The sequence below is a fragment of the Xenopus tropicalis genome, chromosome 7 (genome assembly GCF_000004195.4).
Source record: "Xenopus tropicalis strain Nigerian chromosome 7, UCB_Xtro_10.0, whole genome shotgun sequence".
Lineage (NCBI taxonomy): Eukaryota > Metazoa > Chordata > Amphibia > Anura > Pipidae > Xenopus > Xenopus tropicalis.
This window is the reverse complement of record NC_030683.2, coordinates 108198710-108225616: the sequence shown is the minus strand read 5'-3', so window position 1 is coordinate 108225616 and position 26907 is coordinate 108198710. Positions and strand designations below refer to the sequence as shown.

The 26907-nt window shown below is 39.4% G+C and overlaps 1 protein-coding gene across 1 annotated transcript; it reads left to right on the top strand.

Annotated features, from left to right (window-relative positions):
- The first annotated feature begins 279 nt into the window (after positions 1-279).
- On the top strand, positions 280-19298 carry LOC101731551 (hemicentin-1-like). The gene is made up of 9 exons (XM_031906537.1): positions 280-526; positions 9867-10151; positions 11293-11532; positions 12151-12529; positions 12989-13128; positions 13527-13655; positions 13847-13932; positions 16370-16411; positions 19231-19298. Exons 1-9 carry the CDS (start codon positions 280-282, stop codon positions 19285-19287), a joined length of 1605 nt encoding a protein of 534 aa, XP_031762397.1. The 3' UTR covers positions 19288-19298.
- The last annotated feature ends 7609 nt before the right edge of the window (positions 19299-26907 follow it).

Below are 26907 nucleotides of genomic sequence, written 5' to 3'. Positions count from 1 at the left end.
TGTGTCTATTTACGAAGTTTTACAAAAGTATTGGCATGTATGGCTAACATGGCGTGCATATTCGCTACTATAGCGGTGAATATTTAGTCGCCACAATATTCGCTACTATAGTGGTGAATATCTAGTCGCCACAATATTCACTACTATAGCGGTGCATATTTTGTTGCAACAAATACATTACACGTTATATTTTGGCGGCTATTCGCCATTTGTAATCTCGTGATAGGCGCGACTTGTGGCCATTTTGTGTCAGAGCCTGCAGTGATACAGAGAGCCAACATGCCTGGGGTATCAGAGCTACGACTGGTGGAGAGGCGCTACATCTGCCGATATCTCCTGTGCTCATCCTATGATAGGCAGCCGCTGGGGATGGTAGGGGTCCACGAAAGGAAGAGGGCAATCCTCCGCAGGCTGATGCGGAGGTTAGAACATCGTTTTGCCCTCCGAATGGACCTCAGAATTCTCCAGCGGATATGGTCCGATATGAAGTGCAGGAGTCCAGAATTAATAGCTGAAATAGCGGAAGGTAATTATTGTACTTTATTAGGGTTTTAAAGAATACGTTAATTAAAAGATTTTGCAAATAATTTTAACTAAAAGTAAAAATGTAAGAAATGTATATTCTATATATATATATATATATATATATATATATATATATATATATATATATATATATATATATATATATATATATATATATACATACCTTAAACAGAACTGTCACCGCACTCATCCATAGCGTAGACCCTGGTGCTCCGCAACTTAAGGGCGCCGTCTCGCCCCTCCACAATAGAAGATTCGAAAAAGATGCAGCACACAGGTTATTTGCAAAAAAGTGTATTAAAAAGAATCACATCACATATGCGACGTTTCGGACACAGTACATGCCCTTTATCAAGCCTGTAATAATGTGATCCCCTCAGTGAATTACATTTAAAGGGATACAGAGGAAATGACATCATAGAAAAAGCGTTACCTTAATACTCAGTTTAAAGTCACAAGTCATGCTTCACATGCACATGATATTTCCCTCAATTTAGCAAAAACATGTGTATATAGAAAGTATAGCAATTGCAGACCAATATTTACAAACATTACAAGAAAATCACAAAAAGATTACAAAAAAAGAAACAAATCATAATCCCTGTTCAATCCAGTAGGAAAAAGCGATTGCAATTTATTAATCCACCACACCTCCCTTTGTTTCAGCCTAAGTTCCCTGTCCCCTCCTCTCTTTAAGGGTGGTATTGATTCCAATACCATGAATCTAAGCTGTTCTGAGGTGTGGCCCTTTTCACAAAAGTGTTTAGATACCGGTAATGTAGTGTTTCCCAAATTGATAGTTGATCGATGCTGTGATATACGGGATTTCACCATAGTTATCAGGATGGAGGATGTGTGGGCAAGTCTTGCAAGACATGCCCACACATCCTCTCCTCTGATAAAGTGCCAATTCCTGCCTCACTAGAGGAATATAATATCCACAGCCACTGCACTTGCTCATTCACCAAAGTGGTTTATGCTCTAAGATGCACAAGTGTCCAACAGGAGAAATAAACATTGGAGAAAATGGGTAAAGACCACCAGTTCTCTATTAACAATAAAAATAAACTTGAGACAGAAGTAAGTAAGCATTTAACTGGACAACCTCAAAAACTCTCTTGTTAAAAGCAATTTCATAACAGAAATTGAAAGAAAAGTTTGGGAATGTGAACTTATGAAAACATTTACTAGTTTGAAGACAGGACTGAATTTAGGCTATAGATTTATGACTAACTACCAAAACTGGTACCAAAACTGGTACAAATTAAAAAAAAAAAAAAAAAATAACAGCTGTGGACACAACAAACTACTAAAGTAATCTGTAATCTATTTGCATAACCAACTTCCCCATACTGTATATCTGTCTCTGTTTGCAATCCAAATTATGTGTTTTCTTTTGTTCCTCACAAGTTTTTAGTGTGTACAAAATTCCTATATATATCATATCAAACAATAATTTCAGATGCTAAATACATTATATAGTGAAGGCCAGAAGAAGTCGCATCCAAAATGCATTAAATACAGTGAGAGGCATTGGGTAAAGGCACAATGAGAGGCAATGATTTCTGACACCCCCTTACCCTTACAAAAGCAGGATCCCTGATGGCTGGAGAAGATTTTAGCACTATAGAGATATATTAATTATATTAATATAATATTGACTATATTAATTCAGAAATTGTTTGTATTCCTAAATGTGCTCATGAGAATAGCACCCAAATCAAGAGGAACTCTGTATTAAAGTATGTGACTTGGGTCATATTGAAAGTGCACTAGGTTAAATAACAGCTTATCTGGTAAAACAACAGCTTATCTTAATGGTAGAATAAATTATTTGCAAAGTACACAATGTAATTTAGAAATAAAAAGTATGCCATTAAAATCATGACAGAATCCATCTAATGAATCAGATAAAAGAGATTGTAGAATTGACCAGATCAGGATGTAGTTGGCTTGAATATATTGCAATATATCAACAAACAATCCCTGTTTTATTTAAAGGGCATGGAATTTCTTAGTAGCTAAATGCAAAGAATGGCTTATGATCTTTCTTATAGTGGATGATGGTCAGGACATGCCACCCCCAGCCTAACACCCAGCAAGGGCAGACACAAGTTTATAAATGAGCACTGGCCAACAGAAGGAGGAGGAATTGGAGCACACTGACACTGTGTGCAGGGTAGGGCCTGGGTAACCCATGGGTCAAGACTCAGTCACATTAAATGAGTCTGGTGCCTCTCTGTGATTGGTGGGTACAAACAGTCATAAAGAAACACCTTTAATAGAAACAAATTTCACTTGTAGACTCACCTGTCATACAAGCTGTAAAAAGATATGTGTCTATATTTGTACTCCTGGGACACTCTGGAACTTTCTGCCTGTACAGCTGGCATATTGTGTCTCTATTTGTACTGTTGGCATACTGCGGGATTCTATAGCTGTACTACTAAGATTTAGGCGGATCTGTATCCTTACTGTTGGGAATGGAAATTTCTGTATCCATACAGCTAGGACAATGGGGGTTCTCAGGGTGGACAGGGGGGTGCAGGGCCGATGTCCTGGCAGCCCAGTCCAACCCTGGGGGCTCTATTGTCTGTACTGCTGTAATGCTGTGGACTCAGTAAGGGATATTTATTAATGCCCTGGATACACATAGGCAATATGGGGTGCTCAGTGTTCAATTAGAAAAAAACTACATAGAGTCTATTTATGTAAATTGTTTCAATATTTTTTTCTTTTTCTACTTTTTCGTATGTCCTGAATATGGATTTGAATACAGCAAAAAAGGGAAAGTTGTGCTCAGCCACTAAATTTTAAACTATTGAGTGGGGGTGCGATGAGGCTGTGACCACAAAGTACATACAAACAACAAGAGATCCTCTGCACTCACCCATTATCAATATATATAGGACATTTGTCCATATATTTCTACTGTATATACTTCAAGCTGGCCAACCATGTCAAAGGCATCCCCTTTACTATAGTCTATACAGGAGCAGTGGTCCTCTCTATGTTGTAGCTTCCACCCTTTCCAGCTACAGTCAGGTGATTCCAATGGGCCAATTAGATGGCAACTATATGGGGGTTTTAACCTTGAAAGCAAGCAAGTTGCAAGTAAAACTCAGTCCCTTTGTTAAATGTATAATGAAGCAGTAGAATTCTTAATGAATCACACAAGTGTAGGACTGGCCAGACCAGGGATGACTGACGCAGTTGGCCAGCTTAAAGTATATTGCAATATATGGACAAACAATCTGTAGGGACCCATATTTTTAAGCTGCCCTATGGCTTTTAACCCTACCTCTTCCTGACTGTACTGTTACTGGGCAAAGACCCATGTATCTAGTTTACAGTTATTACACTATACCTTATTAGTTTAGTTGGCTGACCACACCCCTTGCAGACTCATATAGTGTTTAGCAAGTTGGTGTGGCTTCCTCTTTGGCTGCCTCTGATTTTCAAGGAACAGCTCCACTGAGCCTGGGATCAGACATAGGCCACAGTAAAGCCAAGCCATTGCCCCAGAGCTTAATATCCACTCTGGTGAAGGCCCCGTAAATGAGGACTATATAGAATAGCAGAATACTGTAATAGCACTCTCTAGGAGAGTGAGGTAGATAGAACTAGATAATAAAAGCAGTTCAGGCTCCAACCAGAAGTTCAGCTGGAAGTACCCTTCCATACAGGCACTGTTGCCTTAGCCAGGGCCACGGGTTTAGATGCAGGATACAGGTCAGTGTAAATCCCTGGTCCAAAGTCAGCTGTAGGACCCATAACAGTTAAAGGTATGCAACCTGAGAATTGGAGTAACTATCCAAACTGCCCTTCCTAGTGGTGTCGTACTGACAGGTGCATTTACCCTGCCCAGTCTCCAAAAGAGGTGGGATAAACCGGTGGCATCCTCTCTTACTATCCTCAAAGGTGTCTGCTATATCTCTGTTTATGGGAGTATTGATTTATCCCTGAATTGCTACAACTTGTCTTGGACAATAAAGAGTTAATTACAAGAGCTCCTGACTTCCATCTTATCCTTTGATTTAAGCAATTACACTACACAGTGGCAGTGAAGGCCCATTCCAGAGAAAGAGAGTCGCATGTACCCCATGCTCTACCAATAGCTGGTTTTTAACTATTTTATAGCCAAATAGGGGTTACAAATCTATGTTTTGCTTAAAGGGGAGGGCATTGCTTGTAGCTTAATGCATAGAATGCCTTAATGTCCTATATATATTGATAATGGGTGAGTGCAGAGGACCTCTTATTGTTATCTATATGTATTTTGTGGTCACAGCCTCATTGCACCCCTGCCTAATGGTTTAGAATTAATGGTTGAGCATAACTTTCCCTTTTTTGCTATAGTTTATACAGGAGCAGTGGCCGGCTTCATGTTGTAGTTCCACCCTTCCCAGCTACAGTCAGGTGATCCCAGTGTAGCCAATATTTGACAACCATTTGGGGGTTTTAACCTAAAAAAGCAAGTAAGTTGCAGATAAAACTCAGTCCCGTTGTTAAATGTCTGTTGAAGCAGTAGAATTCTTAACTAGAAAGGGAAGTTTGAGAACAAACTTCATGTTGAGTTGAAAAACATGAAGTCACTGAATGGGCTCTGCCCTCTTTCTCTAACTTTGGACCACAGTTATATAGTAAAAACCACTGTGCAAAGTTTGGGGACCCTGGTTTTCATATTGTCTGCATGGCAGCAACTTAAATTTCCCCACTGAAATCAACAAGTGACATCTGATTGGTGGTTGGTGGCTCCACCCCCTTTTTCTAACCTGGAACTGCAGTTACCCAGTGACTAACTCTGCAAAGTTTAGGGACCCTAGGATTAATAGTTAAAGAATGGCAGCAGTTAAAATATAAACCAATAAAAGTCAATAGGTGAATTGTGATTGGTGGTTGGTGGCCCCACCCCTTTTTCTAACCTTGAGTCAAAGTGACCCAGTGACAAACAGTGGGCACCCTGGCATAAATAGTGTGAGAATTACAGCATTTTAAATTTAAACCAATAAAATTTAATGGATAAAATCTGATTGGCTGTTAGTGACCCAACCCACTTTTCCTATTTTTAAACTGCAGTCCCCCACTGAAAAACTTTGCAACTTTTGGGGACTCAGGCATAAAAATTGTGAGACTGACAGTATTTTACACTTCACCATTGAAAGTAAATAGGTGAAATGTTATTGGCTGTTGGTGGCTCCGCCCACTTTTTTCTAACTTTGAACAGCAAATACCCAGTGACTAACTCTGGAAACTTTAACAACCCTGGAATTAATATTTCAATAATGGCATCAGTTTAAATATAAACCAATTAAATCTAATGGGTGGAAATGGATTGGCTGTTGGTGGCTCCTCCCACTTGTTCTAACCCTGAATATGTAGTCAGCCAGTGACTGACTGTGCAAAGTTTGGGAACCCTGACATAAATAGTGTGAGAAAAGCAGCATTTTAAATTTAAATAAAAAAAATTCAATAGGTGAAGTCTGATTGGCTGTTGGTGGCTCCACCCACTTTTTAAAACCTAAAAATGCAGTCCCCTAGTGACTCTGGTGTTAATACTGTGAGAATGGCAGCAGGTTGAATTTCCCCATTGAAAATCAATAGTTAAAATCTGATTGGCTGTTGGTGGCTCCACCCATTTTTTCTAACTCTGAACCACAGTTACCTAGTGACTAGCTCTGCAAAGTTTGGTGACCTTAGTATTAATATTTAAAGAGTGGCCGCAGTTTAAATTTGGACCTATGAAGTCTATAGGTGAAATTTGATTGGTTGTTGTTGGCCCTGCCACTTTTCTAAACATAGTCACCCAGTGACAAACTGTGCAAAGTTTGGGGACCCTGACATTAAACATGTGAGAATGGCAGCAGTTAAAATTTCCCCACTGAAAACAATAAAACAAATGTGATTGGCTTTTGGAGGCCCCGCCCACTTTTTCTAACCTTGAGTATGAAGTCACGCAGTGACTGTGCAAAGTTTATGAACCCTGGCACCAAACCAATAAAATTCAATAGGTGAAATCTGATTGGCTGTTGGTGGCCCGCCCACCAAAACTAAAACTGCAGCCCTCTAGTGACCAACTAGGGGACCCTGGTTATAATACTGTGAGAATGGCAGCAGGTTGGATTTCCCCATTTAGAGTCAATAGGTAAAATCTGATTGGTTGTTGGTGGCTCCACCCACTTACAAAAATACAAACAAATCTTAAATGCGTAGTCGCACAGTGTCTGACTATGCAAAGTTTGTGAACCCCGGCAACAAACCAATAAAAATCAATAGGTTGTTGGTGGCTCCACCCACTTTTAAAAACTAAAACTGCAGTCCCCTAGTGACCAACTGTGAAAAGTTTGGGGACCTTGGGGTTAATTCTGTGAGAATGGCAGCAGATTGAATTTCCCTGTTGAAAGTCAATAGGTAAACTCTGATTGGCTGTTGGTGGCCCCGCCCACTTTTTCTTACCTTGAACCGCAGCTACCTGGTGCCTAACCCTGCAAAGTTTGGGGCCCCAGTGTTATTACTGTGAGAATGGCAGCAGGTTGGATTTCCACAAGTCCATAGGTAAAATCTGATTGGTTGTTCACAGCTCCGCCCACTTTTGGGAATCCAACAATCATCATATTTTCATTCACGCTGACCCCATGACTGTGTGATTCAAGTTTGGGGAGTGTAGCCTCAAAGCTGTAAGATTGGCAGCAGTTTCAATTTCCCCATAAACGTCAATGGGTAAAATTTTATTGGCTGTTGTTGGCCACTCCCACTTTGCATTTTAAAAATAAAAAAACAAAAAACTTGAATGCATAGTCACTCAGTAACTGACTGTGCAAAGTTTGGAAAATCTGGCATCAAACCAATAAAATCAATAGGTGAAATTTGATTGGCTGTTGGTGGCTCCTCCCACTTTTCAAAATGAAAACTGCTGTCCCCTAGTGACCAAGTGTAAAAAGTTTGGGGACCCCGGTGTTAATACTGGGAGAATGGCAGCAGGTTAAATTTCCCTGTTGAAAGTCAATAGGTAAACTCTGATTGGCTGTTGGTGTCTCCGCCCATTTTTTCTTATTTTGAACCACAGTTACCTGGTGCCTAACTCTACAAAGTTTGGGGCCCCCAGCGTTATTACTGTGAGAATGGCAGCAGGTTGGATTTTCACCAAGTCAATAGGAAAAATCTGATTGGCTGTTCACAACTCCGCCCAATTTTGGGCATCCAACAATCATCATATTTTCATTCAGGCTGACCCAATGACTGTGTGATTCAAGTTTGGGGAGCGTAGCCTCAAAGCTGTAAGTTTGGCAGCAGTTTCAATTTCCCCATAAAAGTCAACGGGTGAAATTTGATTGGCTGTTGTTTGCCCCTCCCACTTTGGGGTCATCCAACAAATGTCGCTGTTTCATTCGGGGTGACCCCATTATTATGTTATTCAAGTTTGGGGAGAGCAGCTTCAAAGCTGTAAGGCTGATGCCACACCAGGCGTAGGGCTGATTTTTTCGGCAAGCGGAAAAACGCTTGCCGAAAATTCAGCCCTATGCCTGCTACTTGTGCCTGCACCCGAATGAATGGGATACGCTCGGGTGAAGGCACATGTAGCCGATATACGCACGAAAACGCGAGAGAATGCAAAGTCTCGCGTTTTCTTGCGTATATCGGCTACTTGTGCCTTCACCCGAGCGTATCCCATTCATTCGGGTGCAGGCACAAGTAGCAGGCGTAGGGCTGAATTTTCGGCAAGCATTTTTCCGCTTGCCGAAAAAATCAGCCCTACGCCTGGTGTGGCATCAGCCTAAGAGTGGCAGCAGTTTGAAAATCTTCCCTGGCTGCTGCTGGCCCCTCCCACTTTGAATTTAAAAAAACAAAAAACTTGAATGCGAAGTCACCCAGTGACTGACTGTGCAAAGTTTGGAAAATCTGGCATCAAACCAATAAAAATCAATAGGTGAAATTTGATTGGCTGTCGGTGGTTCTGCCCACTTTTCAAAACTAAAACTGCAGTCCCCTAGTGACCAAGTGTAAAAAGTTTGGGGACCCCGGTGTCATTACTGTGAGAATGGCAGCAGGTTGGATTTCCGCCAAATCAATAAGTAAAATCTGATTGGCTGTTCACAGCTCCGCCCACTTTTGGGCATCCAACAATCATCATATTTTCATTCAAGCTGAACCCATGACTGTGTGATTCAGGTTTGGGGAGTGTCGCCTCAAAGCTGTAAGTTTGGCAGCAGTTTCCATTTCCCCATTAAAGTCAATGGGTGAAATTTGATTGGCTGTTGTTTGCCCCTCCCACTTCGGGGTCATCCAACAAATGTCGCCATTTCATTCGGGGTGACCCCATTATTATGTTATTCAAGTTTGGGGAGAGCAGCTTCAAAGCTGTAAGTGTGGCAGCAGTTTGAAAATCTTCCCTGTCACAGACAATGGGAAAATTGGGGGGTTCCGCGCCACAAAAAGACGGGGGGCCGGATCGCTTAGAAAAGCACAAACAACCTGCTCCGCTATAGAGTTAAGAAGTGTGGGGAGTTTGGGTGTTGTACCCCTAAAACTGTAGGAGGAGTAGCGTTTAGAAAATGGGGGGCGCTAAGAATAAGAAGAAGCGGAAGAAGAAGCCAAAGTCGAAGAACAGTCTGTTGGGTTTTCAATCCAACACAATAAATCTGATAAAAGTGAGTGTAGGACTGGCCAGACCAGGGATGACACGTAGTTGGCCAGCTTGAAGTATATTGCAATATATGGACAAACAATCCCTGTTTTGCTCAAAGGGGAGGGCATTGCTTGTAACTTAATGCACAGAATGTCTAATGCCCTATATATTGGTCAATAGAAAATAGTGATAGTAAATAAGGTTAAAAGCCAAGGTGGGAATAGAACAGTTTTAAAATGATGATGCCAACGCGTAAGAGAGGGATAAGGGGACACCAGCACACTAAGGGACATATGTATTGAAGGGTGAAATTAGAACTCAATCACAGTTTGCTAGAGGCAAATTTTACAGCTCTCTATGTTTAGGAAACTATTAATTAAGATGGGAGCATAAAGCAAACTGTTTTTTTTTTATAAATAAGCCCCTAAAATACGATATAAGTGAACAGATAAATTTCCCTCTTGTGAACTGCAGCAAAGTCTGTTTCACTGTTAACTATAACTATGCCCTTAATCAATTAGATTTCTTTTGGGTTTTGTCAACTGCATACTGATATTTGCTTGAAATAATGTATGTATCTATAAGAGTTTAATATATAATTAATAGCAGATATTGTCAGATGCAATAAACAGAACATTGAAATAAACCTGTCTCACTAGATCATGTAACCATAATGTTGTTTTCTGGTTGGCAGCAAATGTACCTGGGGTGGCACTGAGCAGCAATGCATCTTCTGGGCTGATATCAGTGGGGAAGGATTCAGTGAGACTCACATGTTCAGCTCTTGGCACTAATGTCACCTTATCCTGGCACCTGGATGGGGCACCATTACCCACAAACCCCAGGTATTACTTAATGAATTCCAACTCCAGCCTCATTATCAGCCCTGTGGAGAGAACAGACAATGGATCCTTTACCTGCACTGCCTCTAACAGTGTGAATAGTGAGACCAGCAGCCCCCTGACTCTCAACCTTGGCTGTAAGTATTATGGGATGCAAATTATTAGTAATTATATATATTATACCTATACCTGTAGAGTTATGAAAATAACTGTAGTGCTTTAATCCACCAAGGAAAAGTGTGTGTCATTTAACCTGGTGCTTTTTTTTCTTTTGCAGATACTTATAAAGTTAATAAAACATTCTAAATTCCAAATCATAACACAAGTACTCTGCATTGCTGAGCAAGCAATATATTGTAGAAAAGATAACCCTAGATCTACCAGTAATACATCTGTGAAATGGACTAATTCCTTACTGGCCAGAAACATTACTGTGGGAAATGGAGTCCACGCAATGCATTTATCCCAAACCAAAGTTACTAGAGTCTGTTTTATAACTTAATAATGTGCTGTAGTAATAGGATGGCATATTATTCAGTACATCTCTGGGATCAAGGATCTGGAATGTATCTTTCACTACCCCTCTGCTGTTCTTCACAATTAGGCACAGTAAAATAAATATATACATTTACAGACAACTTAGACCCTCTCTTTAACTTTGCAAGTTATAAATAACTTATTATTACTGACTATGACTCCTTCTGTACTGCCAAAACTTCTACCGATGTATAGTGACTTTATCAAGCAGATTATACATTTATAAAGCATATACACAATAGTGCAGATACAGGTACATAATGGTTTCTTGATGTTTGATACCAAGCCCCTACAAGCATATGTGGTAAGTGGCCAAGTAGGCTTTGGGACCTGTATACTTTAAAGAATAGTAGGAGTGTTTCTAGTCCCTGGGCTGCCCCGAGGCACCTTTCGTATTCTTCCCCCCACACTTACCTTCAGGAGCTTCGGAGTAAGTCAAGGTGCCACATCGCTAGTACAGAGAGCTTAATTGCACTCTCTCCACTAGGAAAGCCAAAAGTCTGATTCAAAAATTGAAATTACGACTATGAAAGTTACTAGGAGTAGTGTTTTGCCGCCCCTGATAAACTGCAGGGTGCTGCCACCTGAGGCGAGTTTGTCAGCTTTCCTCATGGTAGCAGTGCCCCTGAGAAATAGTCTGTGTGAAAGGTCTGCATTGTGTCCTCCATTCATAAATGTGACCTGTTATATTTCAATTCAAAACTTAACCTTAACTTTATATCCCTCAACCTTTTCTTACAGGGTCTCCTGATGGAAATGTTCAGTGTAATGCAGCCAGATTGGATCAGACACTGACACTGAGCTGTTCTTGGCCCGGAGGCAACCCTGCTGCAAATGTTACCCTGATATTTCAGAATAACAGATACACAGCACAGGATACAGTGACTATGGATGTACCCCTTAATGTCATCTCCTCTGGGGCAGAACTGGCCTGCTTGGGTACACAGGCGGAACAGATTACATTCAGCACAATGATCTTAGGTGAGACATGTACATGTAACAATGAGAAATATCAGTACAATGAAAATCTGTCAGACAGACTGTTTTTGTAAAATTGTGTGAATAGCTGTGGCTTGATTAAATAAAATAAAATTAGATATATTAGGTTCTACCTGTCTAAAATTTCTCAAATTCGTTATTACTTTGCTTTTTATAAATAGGTATTTTTCAATCAAAATATATAGATTTTGTTTTAGAGCAAAAGAAAACTGGATTAAATGAAATAATAAATAAGTAGAATGAGATACGCAATGCAAACCATTCATTTTCAGAGGGTGGGAGGTGTGGCTGTGTATGCCTGATTCCAACAAGGAGTGTTCTGGGAGAAAACATTTTTTTTGAGGTACCAGAAATTTAACTGTCTGACCAAAACTGCCTAGAGACATTTTTCCAGAAGCCCATTGTAATGAATCAGTAACACACGTGCTGCTAAATCAGTACAATGTGATTCTTCATTTAACACTGCTTCTTCTGTTTTTGAAATTACGAAAATGATTAGCCAGCCAACAATATGTAATGGAATAATGGAACACACCATTATTTCTTCTACTTAACTTCAGAGAGAGTTATATCTATATTCTATCTATCTATTTTCTTTAGGAACCCCAATAGGGGCAACCAGCGGCTCTGTTTTTCCAGTGACAGAAGGAGAAAATGTCACCATGGCTGTCAACTTAGACTGGAGCAGAACTGTTTCTCCCAGAATTCAGGCACTTCCTGCAACATTCTCCTGGTTCCACCTCAATCCTGACCCTTCTCTTTTAATCAGTGGAGGAAAGATCTCAGTCATTTCCAGTGGTTATAAATCAGAGCTGGTGATATCTTCAGTGACTGCCACTGAACGTGGAAATTATAAATGTGTAGTTGAAAACTTTTTAGGAAACTCAACATTTTTATTTGAAATCAGTGTGGATACAGGTACAACTAAGAATGTTAACAATAACATTGTTATTTCTAGACACTATACTAACCTCTATATGTAATAAAAGGCACTACGTTTTCCCAGGAACAGTAACCCATAGCAACCAATATGTTTACTTTTAAACACGTAACCAGTTACATCATAACCCATAAATCAATAAAACACCTGCACTAGATTAATGATAATCCGCTTTGTAGTTATACCATATGGCCAGCTCACCAGTCCCATCAAAGTCCTAACCACCTAATACTGTACATGTAACATTGAATTGTGCACCTGCGATTTGGGGCCCTAAATTGAATTTGCTATGGGGCCCATTAACATCTGGTTAAACCATTGGGCAGGGTAATCATTTTTAATGTTTAGCCAGCATTAGTTGCCCCCAATACAATAAATGTATATTAGCAGAAAAATATGACACTGCATTAAACTTTGCATGTCTCTCTATTTGAAAAATATTTGAATTACAAAGAGGGAAACTAATTAGAGCCACCATATATGATTTCATTTAAACAGGTCATACCTGGTAAACACACAGTATGGGCAAAACGATGTTGGCACCTCTTCCTGTGTAACATCGCATTCCAAAACCAAGGATCATTTTAAAGTTGGCAATTTATTTGCTGCTACAACAGCCTTGACCCTCTACTCCTCATGTAAAGCTTTCAATTAGATGCTGGAACATAGTTAGTAGGATTTGCCATCCCCATTGGGTTGAGGTCAAGGATCTGTGCCAGTCAGTCTGCAAACCAGTTCTGTATGGACATTGCTATTTGCATGGGGCATTATATTGTGCTGAAACAGGAAAAGGCCCAAAACTGTTGCTATAAAGTAGAGGTAGAAGCATGATGTAGTGGCAAATTTGTCTAAAATTAGAGGGGGTGTAATCATAGTTTGGCCACATAGTGCACCACTAAAATGTTGGGAGAAGTCCTAAACGTCACTGGCATCACTGTCCAGTAGATATAAATATGGGGGTTGATTTACTCACAAATCAGCAACAATTCTTGTTCTAATTTCAACCTGATTCCAAATTCTGCTCTCAATGTTTCAGGTTCCAGCAGCAGCAGCAGCAGCCAACTCTCCTCTGGTGCAATAGCCGGCATTGTCATCGCTGCCCTGTTTGTTGTAGCGCTGATACCTCTCACCGTAATCTTCATTCTCCGCAAGAAGAACAAGAACAGTGAGTGCTTAGTGATGGCACCTTCCCCAGCTTGTCTTCTGAGCCCATAACTAGAAACCTAAAATGCATATAAAATACTGTATTTCATTTACTCCCATGAATCTCCATAATATACAGATAGAATGCAGACATTTGAAATATTATCAGTTTCTCCTTCATATACACTGAAAAACATTTTTTTTCCTTTACAGACACTCCAACTCCAACAAGTCCTGTATATGAGAATACAGGTGCCCAAGCACCAAGCCATTATGAAAGTATCATTCCAGGATCTAAGGTACATAATGCTCTCTCTTGCTTTTTTTTTAATTACTGTTTGTGCTCATTTCATTGGCAATCAGGTTATATAAAACCAGTGGTTATTCAAGGATCCTGCTATCATACTATGCCCTGGTAACAGAAAATTTTAACTTAATGGTAAATATATTAGGGGTCATTTAAGTAATCCAGGGGTGCAAGTGCAAGAGTGCGTCATTTAATGCTTATGTTTCAGCACTTGCTTCCCCCCTGGAATGTAAAGCCTGGTGCAGAGAGCAGTGTCAGGAGGTGCATCGAGCCCTGTTCTTATTACATGCCTATGGGCAGATGGTAAGGACAGGGCGCCCATTTGGGTTGCACCTCCTGAAACACCCTAACTTGCATGCCTGAATGTGGGACATTTTAAATGACCCCTGAAATGCTGTCATTGACTGTAAAGATATTTTGAATTTCAGCTTCTCTTTGGTGAGCATGTGCTTTTACTCATTGTAAGTGATGTCTAGTTCAATGTGCCATGGATAGATTAGGCCAACAGATTACTGGCAAATAGACCCAGATGATTCCCTAAAAGTTATTTCTATACACCAGGTACAATATAAAGAGAATCTAATCTACTACAGACAGAACCAATAGATTCCAAACATATTTTTGTTTTATATATAGAATAAATTGGTGCTGTCAGTAATAGATGTTCTTCCCTCAGCTTGTATTTAGCCTTAGACTTGTGCATGAACAGCTGAGTAAAATTGCCTGACATTACACAGAAGGTAAGGACCAGGGATGTGCCCCTCATCACTGTGCTTGGCACTTAGTACCGAATTCTGAAACCATCATTAGGTGCAAAGACCAGCCAGACCCTAAATGCAAGTGCCTCTAGAATGAGCATTAAGGGGTATGTTTTTGTGCTTTCTCCCATCCTCAACATCTTATAGATAAGATATATATATGCTCAAAGGATTTGATGATTTTGTTGGGCAATCTTGTGATTTAAGGGATTGGCTGTTGGATAGAGGATACAAGATGCCATGACTGGTCAAAGTCTTTAGAAGGAAATTGACTATGCCTCGTATATCACTTTTTAACCAGGCTAGTGGATCTGTGGCATCTAATGTATTGCCTCTGGAAAGGTCTTTAACTGTTCAAAAGAGAAAAAATAGAGCCAGTGGTTCTAAAGTTAAGAGCAAGTCTACTTTCTCTGATAGTTTAATGTGTATTTTGACATACAGTTCTCAATATTCACAAATAAAACAAATAATTGAGAGATATCTACAGATTCTTATACTGAAGCAAAATTGGAAGTAATTTTGAAACCAAGATGCAGGTTTGTGGCCAAAATTGTAGTTATAGAAATATTCTTTCCCTGAGTATGGTAGATTAACAAATGTTTGAAAATATTGTTTGGTTAAGTCAAATTGCCACCTTTAAATGGGGCTAGGAGTTTTATTACATGTTTATTTCTTCTCATTGTTTGACTTCATCTGTTAGGAAACAAATATATAGGATCAAACAATAAATCAATTGCAATACAAAAATGTGATAAATTTGCACCTGTTTATGGTGCAACATGCAATATGTAGGGCAAACATCACAAAGAGGGAGACTAATGTATTCCTTGTTGATGTAATTTGGCCTATGAGTAAGTGCTTTTGAAACACAAAGGCAATATAGATGTTGCACCACCTTTGTGCTGTTTTGTAGTGTCCTTTTCCCCTTTTTTGATGGTGAAGGACATCATTATGCCCTTTAGTGCTGGTCTGGAGTCTCTACAGGGGCGATTCTGGACATATCGCCGCCTGAGGCGTCTCCTGGATGCCACCCGCTCCCCAGCGCTTACCTTCTGAGCGCAGGAGCGGGTCCGGGGGCGGTGAGATCGCTAGTGCAGAGAGCGCAATTGCGCTCTCTGCACTAGAAGAGCCGAATTTCCGGTTTAAAAACCGGAAATTCGGCTCTTAAAGTTACCAGGAGCGGCTTTTTGCCGCCCCTGGTAACTGGGGCGCTTCTGCCGCCTGAGGCGAGTTTCTCAACTCGCCTAATGGCAGAAGCGCCCCTGAGTCTCTATAAATTACCTCTTATATCTTCCAACTGTTCTTTTTGAAATCTGTCTGAATTGTCTCACAACTGAACCTGCTTTTTATCAACTCTCTATCAACCAAACATATTGAAATGCAAAAGCACATTTTTTTCTAGATAACCATATAACCATATCATAGAGTCAGATTTGGGTTTTTTTAATTACCCTTCCTGTGTCTTTCATATATAATAAAATAGTCATGATCTCATATTATTCAGTGATCCAATAAGAATATGTTGTTCCTTTGTCTAGAGTGAAGGAAGCCAATTAATTACAAGATAAAATGTCCCATGTCTCTGGCTGCATCCCAGATATCACATGGAACATTATTTGTAACCGATCCTCCCACAGATTTGTTAGATTAATTGTATTGTTTCTCTGACAGGAGAACATGGCAGGAAATAATCCCCAGGAATCCAGCTATCAGGTACATTGATTATGTATTTTATTGCTAGTAATATCTCTGTACATATCTGTACATATTATTATGTAGGGCCTTTTTGAGCCCTTATTATATTAAACAGGCCAAGTGGCAATGAGTAATTGTAATGAGACCATGCATGGAAAGCACCAACAGTAAGATTATCTAATCCCTTTGCTTCTACATTGTAAGTTCTTGTGAGTAAGTTCTTGTTCTTGTGAGTAGGGCCCTCCTTTACTGTTAAGATCTCATTTACCCCAAATGAATTATCTCAGACCTGGTCAAATTAGTCTCAGCTCCTGACAACACAGTATGGCACATGTTACATATGACTCTTTTCTTAAGTGAGCCCCCACTTACTATTGGAGGAAGGGTTAAAGGAACAGTAACACCAAAAAATTAAAGTGTATAAAGGTAACTAAAAGATAATGTGCTGCTGCCCTGCACTGGTAAAAGTTGTGTGTTTACTTCAGAAAGTCTACTATAATTTATATAAATAAGCTGCTGTGTAGTATGGGGGCAGCCATTCAAAGGAGAAAAGGCACAGGCACATAGCAGATAACAGATAAAACACTATTGTATTCTACAGAACTTGTCTGTTATCTGCTGTGTAACCTGGGCCCTTTCTCCTTTTTTCCAGCTTGAATGGCTGCCCCCGTGGCTACACAGCAGGTTATTATATAAATTATAGTAGGGTTTCTGTAGCAAACACACCAGTTTTACCAGTGCAGGGCAACAGTGCAGTATATTTTTATTACTTTAAAGCTCTTTCATTTTTTGGTGTTACTGTTCCTTTAATAACACTGTATCCCACCACAAAACAGATCTTTCAAACAACTTGGGCACCAATGGTTCTTTAAAAGCAAATGAAACTCTTTATTGAATAGATTATACACAATTTCAGTTGGTGGGTGCTGATTCACATGGTACAAGATTATAAATAAATAAATGGTTCCAGTACTTCTCATATCAGTTGTTATTCACACCACCCGTAGAGGCTCACAGTTGTGTGTTACTCCAGGAATCTATCAATTCATAAGCTTAACGCTTGAGTTCCTACACCAGGGGTGTCAAACTTAATCACATAAGGGGGCCGAAATCTAAAACACAGGCTGAGTTGCGGGCCAAATTTTTTATTAATATACTTAGTAAGATACTAAGGGGTATATTTATAACAATGTGTAAAAAGTGGAGTAAGACATTACCGGTGATGTTGCTCATAGCAGCCAATAGATGCTTTGCTACTGTTGAAATCTGATTACTGATTGGATGCCTTGGGCAACATTACTGGTAATGCTTCACTCCACTTTTTACACAGCATGATAAATATACCCCTTAGTCTTAGTTACTATGTGAGGAAAATGGAAATTTATCAGGCTACATGGTCAGACACACTCACCAAGGGCCACATAAAACAGCCAGGTGGGCCGGATTTGGCCCCCGGGCCTTGTGTTTGACATATATGTCCTACACTGACAGTCTGGCAGCACTGATACCACAGGATGCTAACCCTCACTAGCCTCCTCTTTGGACTTCTGACTGCTCTACTAACTACACTGATCCTGCCTCTCACTCCTAGGATGAACTATTACAAAACTAACCTGGCACTTACCTCTGTTCCAGGCCCTTTTGCACTACCTCTACCAGCAAGTGGGAACCAAAAGAGACTGAGCATGTGTGCTTCCCTTTTTATAAACTAGGGGAATCCTGACACTTCCTGGCTAAATACTGAACTACCAAGGGACCTACTCCCCATCCCAACTGTAATATACGCTACATGGTCATCTAGAAATAGGGGCAAGGGGGGAGCACTTCAAGGATTACCTCACAAGCAGGGCTCAAAGGCAGGATTACATTTTCCATGCCCTGACAATTATCTCTCTTTCCTGCTGGAGCTCTGCTCTCCTGCTAGTCACTATTTGTCCCATGGGACAAATCATTAAAGAAAAGCATGTGTAAAAAATAGAAAACAGTTATATGAGGACCAGGCTGAAAAAAAAGGGAAAAAAGCAAAATTTATTGCCCCAGAAAAGCATAAGAGTCCATGGATGCTTAAAATTATATTGAATGGCTGGGTTAAATTTCTCAGGGAGAATTATTATTAACAATTATTTATAAAGCGCCAACATATTCTGCAGCGCTGTACAATAAGTGGGTTTCATACATTGGACATACAGAGTAACATATGAAGCAATCAATAACCGATACAAGAGGTGAAGAGAGCCCTGCCCAAAAGAGCTTACAATCTATAAGGAGAAAGGGTTGAGACACAAGGTGTGGGAATGGGCATGACAGAGTTGTGAGAGGTGTGGCACAGGGTATTGCTTTTAGCAGCACACTGAGGTTATGTTAAACTAGATTAGGGTAAGCTTCTCTAAATAAATGCGTTTTTAGAGATCTAGAAATATTGACCAGTCCCAACTCAAAAAGCCCCCAGTGGCTCAGAAGGCAAATGCAGGAGTTGTTCAGTTCAGAGTTCGATTCCAAATGGCTCAGGTGGGGGAGATGTGCCCAACTTATACACATGGTAGGGAATGTAGGGTTTACATGTCCTTTAATTGGCTCCTGGTACTTCTGACCAAAGTGTGTGTGTGAATGTGAAAGAGACCTCAGACTGTAAGCTCCACTGGGGCAGGAACTGATATATAATATCTGTAAAGCGATGTGAAATGTATCCGCTCTATATAAACAAAGCATAATAAAAGTGCTAACTAATTTGTTAAAAAAGGTGTCTTTAAAACAAGACCTTATAAAATATTCCTTTAGTACAACAGTATGAATGTATATACTGGTATAATACTAACGTTTATTTCTCACATACACAGGAACTTCAATTCTCAAATAAAGATGTGTATAATAATTTAAGGAAAACTCCCAGATAATGATTTAGGTAATTCTTTTTTTCTACCATTTACACAACATCAAGTTTATTATTTGTCCTGCAGGTTTCATTCATGTACTTTAATAAAAATGTAACTCATGGATATCTCCAAATAATGAAAATATGGATTCTAATGCTACAGGTATAGGATCTATTATTGGAATTCTTGAGAGTTGCAATTTTTCCAGATAAGGGATCTTTCTGTAATTTGGATCACCATACCTTAAATCCGCTAAACATGAAATAAACCCAATAGAATTGTTTTGCCACCAATATAGTTTCATGCAGCTTAGTTCCCATTTATACAAGGTACTGTTTTATTTTTACAGAGAAAAAGGAAATCATTTTTAAAGGTTTTTTTTTTTTTTTTAAATGGACTCCTGTAGCCTTCCTGTAGTCTGAGCTTTCTGGATAACAGGTTTCCAAAATGATGCATGTCTGCAATTATTTAATTAATATCTTGGTTGAAACTGATTTTGTTTTCTCATATTTTCACATATGTATCTGACATATATTTTGTCTTCTAGATACGCTGCATTTAGTACAAGCTCATCAGCTAAAATTGGACCCTGCTCCCACTATGGAGCACATGTGTCAGAAAAAAGAACTGGTCTTCTCAACAAAACAAAAAACTATAGTCACACAAAGACATCAATTTCCCCAGATTCATTTCTGTCCAAGCCATGTTACACCCAGATCATGCACTCTGCAACTTCCCCACTAGGGGCATAAATACTGTACAACATCCGGGAGGATTGAAAACCTTCTCCATGATGGCACTTTTACCTACAGAAACCTTATTTTATAAAACAAGACAAGGTAATGTGCAGAAATGGCTTCTTTATTACAAGTCAAAAGTACAGACTCTTGGGAAGCGTTCAGCCACACAAAATGTAAAGTATCACAGAAGGTTTTACAAGACTTACCTTTTTCTAATCAACATTCATAGATAACATGAGGTTCCAAGTCATTTGTGAGAACCTCATAGGTAAATTCTAACCCACCCAAAGAATTCCATTAGTCAGAACTAGCACACCAAAGATGTTCTGTGTAGACAGTATTTACATCATGAGCTGCTAAAACTTCAGGGTAGATATAAGAGTAATTAAGCTAAGTCATATTTTTGTTTTGTATGCCCTTTTACCTTTAACACAGAATAGTTTATATGCATATATCATTTATGCAACACTTTTATATTGTTTAATATATCTGACTGCATCATTTCAAGTACTGAATCCCTACGCTGTGGTATTCCCAGGGCTTCAATAGCTAAAAGTGACATAGTAGCTTTCTTTGGGAATATCTCCACCATCTAATTTTTCCAATTTCAATTCTATCTTTAATCAAGGTGGTAAAAATCTTTTTTAATAGTTTATTTACATGAATATATTGTGTGACTGATGGATTCAATCCTTGAAATGATGCACTAGTCACTAATATAGCACTTTATTGAGGTGAATACATTGATTGGAGGAATTGCTCATTCAATATCAGTCACTTTATCAATAATTGATTTTTTAGTAATTTATACTTATGAACTTGTGGTGATGAATTTTACACTTGGCACTTTGTAAATTATAAATATATATTTTTAACCCCCGAGATTTTAAAAGGGATGATTTTTTTCCAATTGTGGAAGGGTTTTTAAGGGTTATCTTTTCTCTTCTTAAATCTTAGTTTGTTTTTACACCCTTGTTGGTGTGAGATTACAGCAGGATTTTTAGGGCTGTGGCACACAAGGAGATTAGTCACCCATAAATCGACTAATCTCCCTGTGTGCCAGAGCCCTTAACTGAGTGTGTGAGTTGTATTTTCCTTCCCCCTTTTCCCATTTTTTATTGGGTTGTCTTTCACGAAGGTAACAGCTATTGGGGGTCTTGGGCCAATCCAGACTGACAGCAGAGGGCTACTATAAGATTATTAGATATTTATTAGACTGGTGTAGACACTGTATATTTATGATACCAAGGCCTATTTTGAATCCCACTATTAGTGAGTGCCCCCAATAGCCACTAGTAATGAGTAAAATTTTTCGCTAGGTTTTGTCGCGAAAGAACTCCCATAGACAACAATAAAAAAAAAATGGCACGCGGTAAAAATTGTCGCCCATCAACTTCAATGCATTTGCAAATTTTTGCTGTTTTGCTATTTTTTGGGCAAACGAAGCGGGATGGATTTGCCCATCACTACTGGCCATGTTAGACTTGAATTTAATGCAATCTTTGGTTGATCCTACATTATATGACTTGACATTTACAGCTCAATACAAATGATTTGTTTCACGAAGTTATAAACAATTAAAATGTATAGTTAGGTCTGATTCTTACAGTTATTTCAGATGGACACAAGTACTTTATAAATGAGCACTAAGAGCCACTTCTTAGTACCCCTTATCCCTCTAACACTAAGTGGTCTCACTAAATGACCCCCAGTGTGTTGCAACCTATAATGATCAAATCTGTACTGTTTCCCATCACTGGAAAACATTGAAGCCGATGGGCGATTTTACACAGAAACTTTTCCAGCACACAATACATTGGAGTCTATGGGTGTTGTTTTGTGGTGAAACAAACTTACAGTAGCTGTGTGTCATTAAAGCTGTGACAGTATGAGAAAATAATCACATAGGAAATGTGATTAATGTATAAGGCAGGTAAAGGAAATACATTCCTCACACAGTGAGTATAATATTATAAAAAATAATTCCAGACAATAATTATTAATTAGAGAATTTTAAGCCAAGCAAAACAAAATGTTAAGCTTCTCTTATTTTTGTGGGTGGCATTTAAGAACTTTAAGAATTATCCAAGCCCCAAATTATGGGAAGGCCATCTCCCATAGACTCCATTTTAAGCAAATAATTATAATTCTCAAAAATTATTTCCTTTTTGTCTGTAATAATAAAACAGTAGATTTTATTTAATGGGAATTAAACTGCATGAATCCATATTGAATTTTAGTAGACTTGCGTTACAGAGTAACCCCTTTGAAATAAAAAATAACAAAAGTGGTATAAAGGTGATACCTTTATTGACTAACTAAGATAATAGCAAGCTTTCAGAACATTTTAGTTCCTTTTTCAAGCTGATTTTTTTTTATACCACTTGTTATTTTTTATTTCAAAGGGGTTACCCTGTAGCCCCTGTAACCATTTTGACTGACTAGCATGGTACATCAACTTTTCCTGCACCTTTGGTAGATTTAGAGTATGGAGATCCAAATTATGAAGAAAATTATGAAGATTACCAAGAAAGCCCCAGGTCCTGAGCATTCTGGATAACAGATCCTATACTGTATATATAGTATTTGCCTATTGTGCTTGTGTGTGCACGACTCAATAAACCATTATTTCTTTTTAGATTTTGTCTTGAGTGCATCTTTTCTCTATAAATACTTATGTAAAGCCTGGTCACAGCATGGTAAGTGGGAAGAATAACTTTAAGTTATATACCCAGGGCCACTACTGCTATGAGGGAAGGTTCCCCAGGTCCACCCTGACGATGAAGCATATAACCCACAGTCTGCAACCTCAGTACAAGTATGTAAGCATGGGGTGGGTAAGGGGGGGGAGAATAATGAAGAGACACTAAGGAGAGGCTAACAGGTAAAAGCCTATATGCTGGATAACTTGGAGTAGCTGTAATGGGTGAATATATGTTACAGAAATATTCATGTTATTGTTGTGAAGGTTAAATGTGACAAAGCTGATATGTTATTTAGAGATGTAGTGAAGTGTTCGCCGGCGAAATAATTCGCGCGAACATCGGGTGTTCGCGAACGTGCAAGTTCGCAAACTTTTCGCGTATGTTCGCAATTTGGGTTCGCGTGGCGTTTTTTGCCGCGTTTTTTCTCATCGCAAAAATGCCGCACAAGTCACACATGGCGTTTTTCCGCAAATCCCGTCTCCATGGTGCTTAGCGCGACATAGCAAAAAACGCAGCGTATTTTCGCTAGAATAGCTTGCGTTTTTGCGCAACGCTGTGTCAACAACGTATTTTTCAGAGAAATTTTTGCCCTTGATCCCCCTCCGGCATGCCACTGTCCAGGTCGTGGCACCCTTTAAACAACTTTAAAATCAGTTTTCTGGCCAGAAATGGCTTTTCTAGGTTTTAAAGTTCACCTTCCCATTGAAGTCTATGGGGTTCGCAAAGTTCGCGAATATTCGCGGGTTTTGGCATAAGTAACTTTTTTTTTGAGGTTCGCTACATCCCTAATGTTGTTCTGGAAACTGAGGACCTTGTAAGTGAGCTGTTCCAGGTTACATTTAAAATTCTATAGGTGTGCATGTGAGGAGCCTACTAGAGAGAAGGAAAGTCTAAGGGGCCGAAAAGTGTTCATTAATTAACAATAAGTAAGTCATTTAAGTCAGTTACTAGTCATATCGCATGCCCAAAAAGCTCAATTATCGCAAAGCCACACTCGTTTTTTCGGCCTTTAGTGAATCGGCCCCTAAGGGTGAAGACACACGGAGCTACAAGTAGCAGCTACTAAACAGCAAAACTAAAACTAAAGAGAATACCATGCCATAGACAAAACTAAGAATTGCGTCTGCTAAGACACATGTAGAGACAATTATCAGGAAACGATCAGCATTATCTATTTTTGCAGCCACGGCAAGCAGCTGCTGCTAGTAGCTCCGTGTGTCTTCACCCTAAGGTCATTAGAAGCAGGTGGATATTTGGAAAGTTTCAGTAGATAAGGTTTGAAGTGTAAGGAGGGGTATTGTTAGAGGGAACTTTGCCAGTAAAGCTGGCCATACATGTACCGATAAAAACTTACGAAACCTAGTTTTCACACCATGTGTGGGCTTAGTATTATTGTCCCAATAATTTTAGTACCACAGTGATTGGTCGTTTAGTTGATCAACCAGGTAAGAAAATTTCAGTAGCATAACAATAAAATCTGCTCATGTGCTGTGTATTGGACAATATCCTTGGGGGACCTAAAATGGAAGTCACTTTTGTACGATTGTGTGATTGCCAGCGATTGGATGTAAGAAGTGAAGGAAAGTTTGTGAGCCTGTGTACTTGAATAAATTATTGTTTTGTTTACAATGACAGGGTAGGGCATGTGTGTGTGTGGGGGGGGGGGGGAATATGTTTTGTAGAAGTGGATTTATAATTAACAGGAGGAGATCAAAGAGTATGTATGATGGCAGAGAGGCAGTTGGATACTAAAATATGACTGAGGTTGAAGGTTTAGGAGAACAGAGACAGGTTTGAGTATCATCAGCATAAAGATGGTACTGGAAGCCAAAGGAGCTGATAAGTGGGTTGAGACAGAAGTAGTGTATAGTGAGAAGAGTAGTAGTCCAACTACAGAGGCTTGAGGGACCAGAACAGATTGTTCAAGCAGTGAGATGGTTGTATTTTTTGTGTGGTCACCAAACTAGCAGGTCATCTCCCGATATGCCCATTTATGTTGTGCAATATTGGGCTAAAAGATTGAATTAAATTTGTGGGTATATGGGACATCGGACCAAGGACATGTTAAACTAGATATCTCAATTCTTCTTGATCCAACAAGACTACTGCTTAACCAAGTAGAGGAGAGATACCCAAGGAAACACTCTTGTCCTTGCTTTTTATGTATGCAAAGAAGGCCATAGCATGGAGATGGAAAACTGCTGAAGGTTCAACTTTAAAGCTTTTGGAAGACCTCATCCGCAAAGTTATCCTACTGTATAAACTGACATACATGTGGAGGGGCTACCCACAGACATTTGAAAAGGTTTGGGGCCCATGTATTGAATTTACAGACATAGATTGGAACCAAAGTAAGTGCACACACACGTCTGGCCTCTCAAGAATAAGTAACCTGGTGCTAACAGAGTGTAAGCGGACAGCCCCCCGAGGCATTTTAAGGCCTGTTTTCTGCAATGGATAAGTTATATTTATATATAATATATAAGGGATAATTCCCTGGAGGTAACTTACTAGCCAATTTGGCATTCACATTTTCGTATTAACATTTTCCCTTTTATTGGGTGCAACCTTATCAGAAAATTGTACTTTTAATTTAAGCGATCTCATAAACTCATAGAAAATCAGTAAAGTCAAATGGTGAATTTACATTTGTAGGCACAAAACTCATTAAACACATTATTCACCTCAATTTCTGTTGTTCTTTCCTGGGTACTGGACCCCATTTTCCTTCCCCTCCTGGTTTTCTTTTGGCTGCCCTAAAAAAACTGCAGAGCTTTGTGATGATACAGACTCCGGGTCTTATAAACGCTTAGAGGACACCAACTCCGGCACATTTGGCTGGCTGTACACTTTTTTATAAGCTGAATTCACCTTCCTTCTTTGCATGTATATACAGTACCTTTTCTCTTTCGTAGTTTTGCATATCACGTTGTACAGGTATGGGGCCAGTTATCCAGAATGCTCGGGACCTGGGGTTTTCCGGATAAGGGATCTTTCTGTAATTTGGATCTCCATACCTTAAAGGAGAAGGAAAGGCCAGTAAAGAGTTAATCTCAAGCTGCAGGCATACCTTCAGTTGTCTCAATAGTGCCGTTAAGTCTCCCCATATTTCTCCCGTTCAGAAGATCAGAAGCCAAACAGGAAGAAAAAACGCTGAGCTGTGTAAAGAAGGTTCCCATAATGCCTCACTCCTGCACAGACACCCAGACCAAGTGAACATGCTCAGTTAGTTAGACTGTGAGTCAGCTTCCTGCTGATTGGCTCAGATCCTCATTCCTAAGGGGGGGGAGTGAGTTCATAGCATTCTTGAGGGAGGGGGGAGCAGGAGAGGGGAGAGAGAAGAGAGCTGCGTGTCTCTGGCACAGGAATTACAGACACAACTAATCTTTTTACAGAGAACTCAGTGCAGCGTTTCTGTGAGTGCTTATGGCTGTATTTACATAGACCTTTCTAATAAAGCTTACTTAGTTTTTACCTTTCCTTCTCCTTTAAATCTGTTAAAAATAATTTAAACATTAAATAAACTGAATAGGATTGTTTTACCTCCAATAAGATCCCGGTAACTTTATATCCTTAAGAGGTTTGTAGTAAGACTATAGTTCAATGTAAGAACGTAGGTATGGGACCTGTTATCCGGAAACCCATTATCCAGAAAGTTCCGAATTACAGAAAGGCCACCTCCCATAGACTCCATTATAAGCAAATAATTTTGATTTTTGAAAATTATTTCCTTTTTCTCTGTAATATTAAAACAGTACCTTGTACTATGATAATTATATACACAGATAATTAACCACAGGGGTTATCACTTTTTACATTTTACCTGTGTGCTGGAGTGTTCCCTGCGTAGACTGAGTGCTCCCTCCTCAAACCAATTCTCGCCACCCTCCCCCACACATATTTGATAAACTATCTCACATACCTACCTCTTTTCCAATGGCACACACATACCTCCCTGTTTATTGTACCAATGACAGAATGACTGGACTGGATATACTCTATGTTCATTTCATTTGTTCTGGATTTTGTCTGATATCATACTGTATTACATGTTTCTTTAATAAATATAATTAGTAAAAAAAAAAGTATTTTACTTCCTCACTGTAAGTAACCGATTACACACCACGGATGTGTTATACTGTAAAGTGAAAGTACTGCTCATTAGGGGGAAGAGAAGCACCTTATGCGGCACAGGG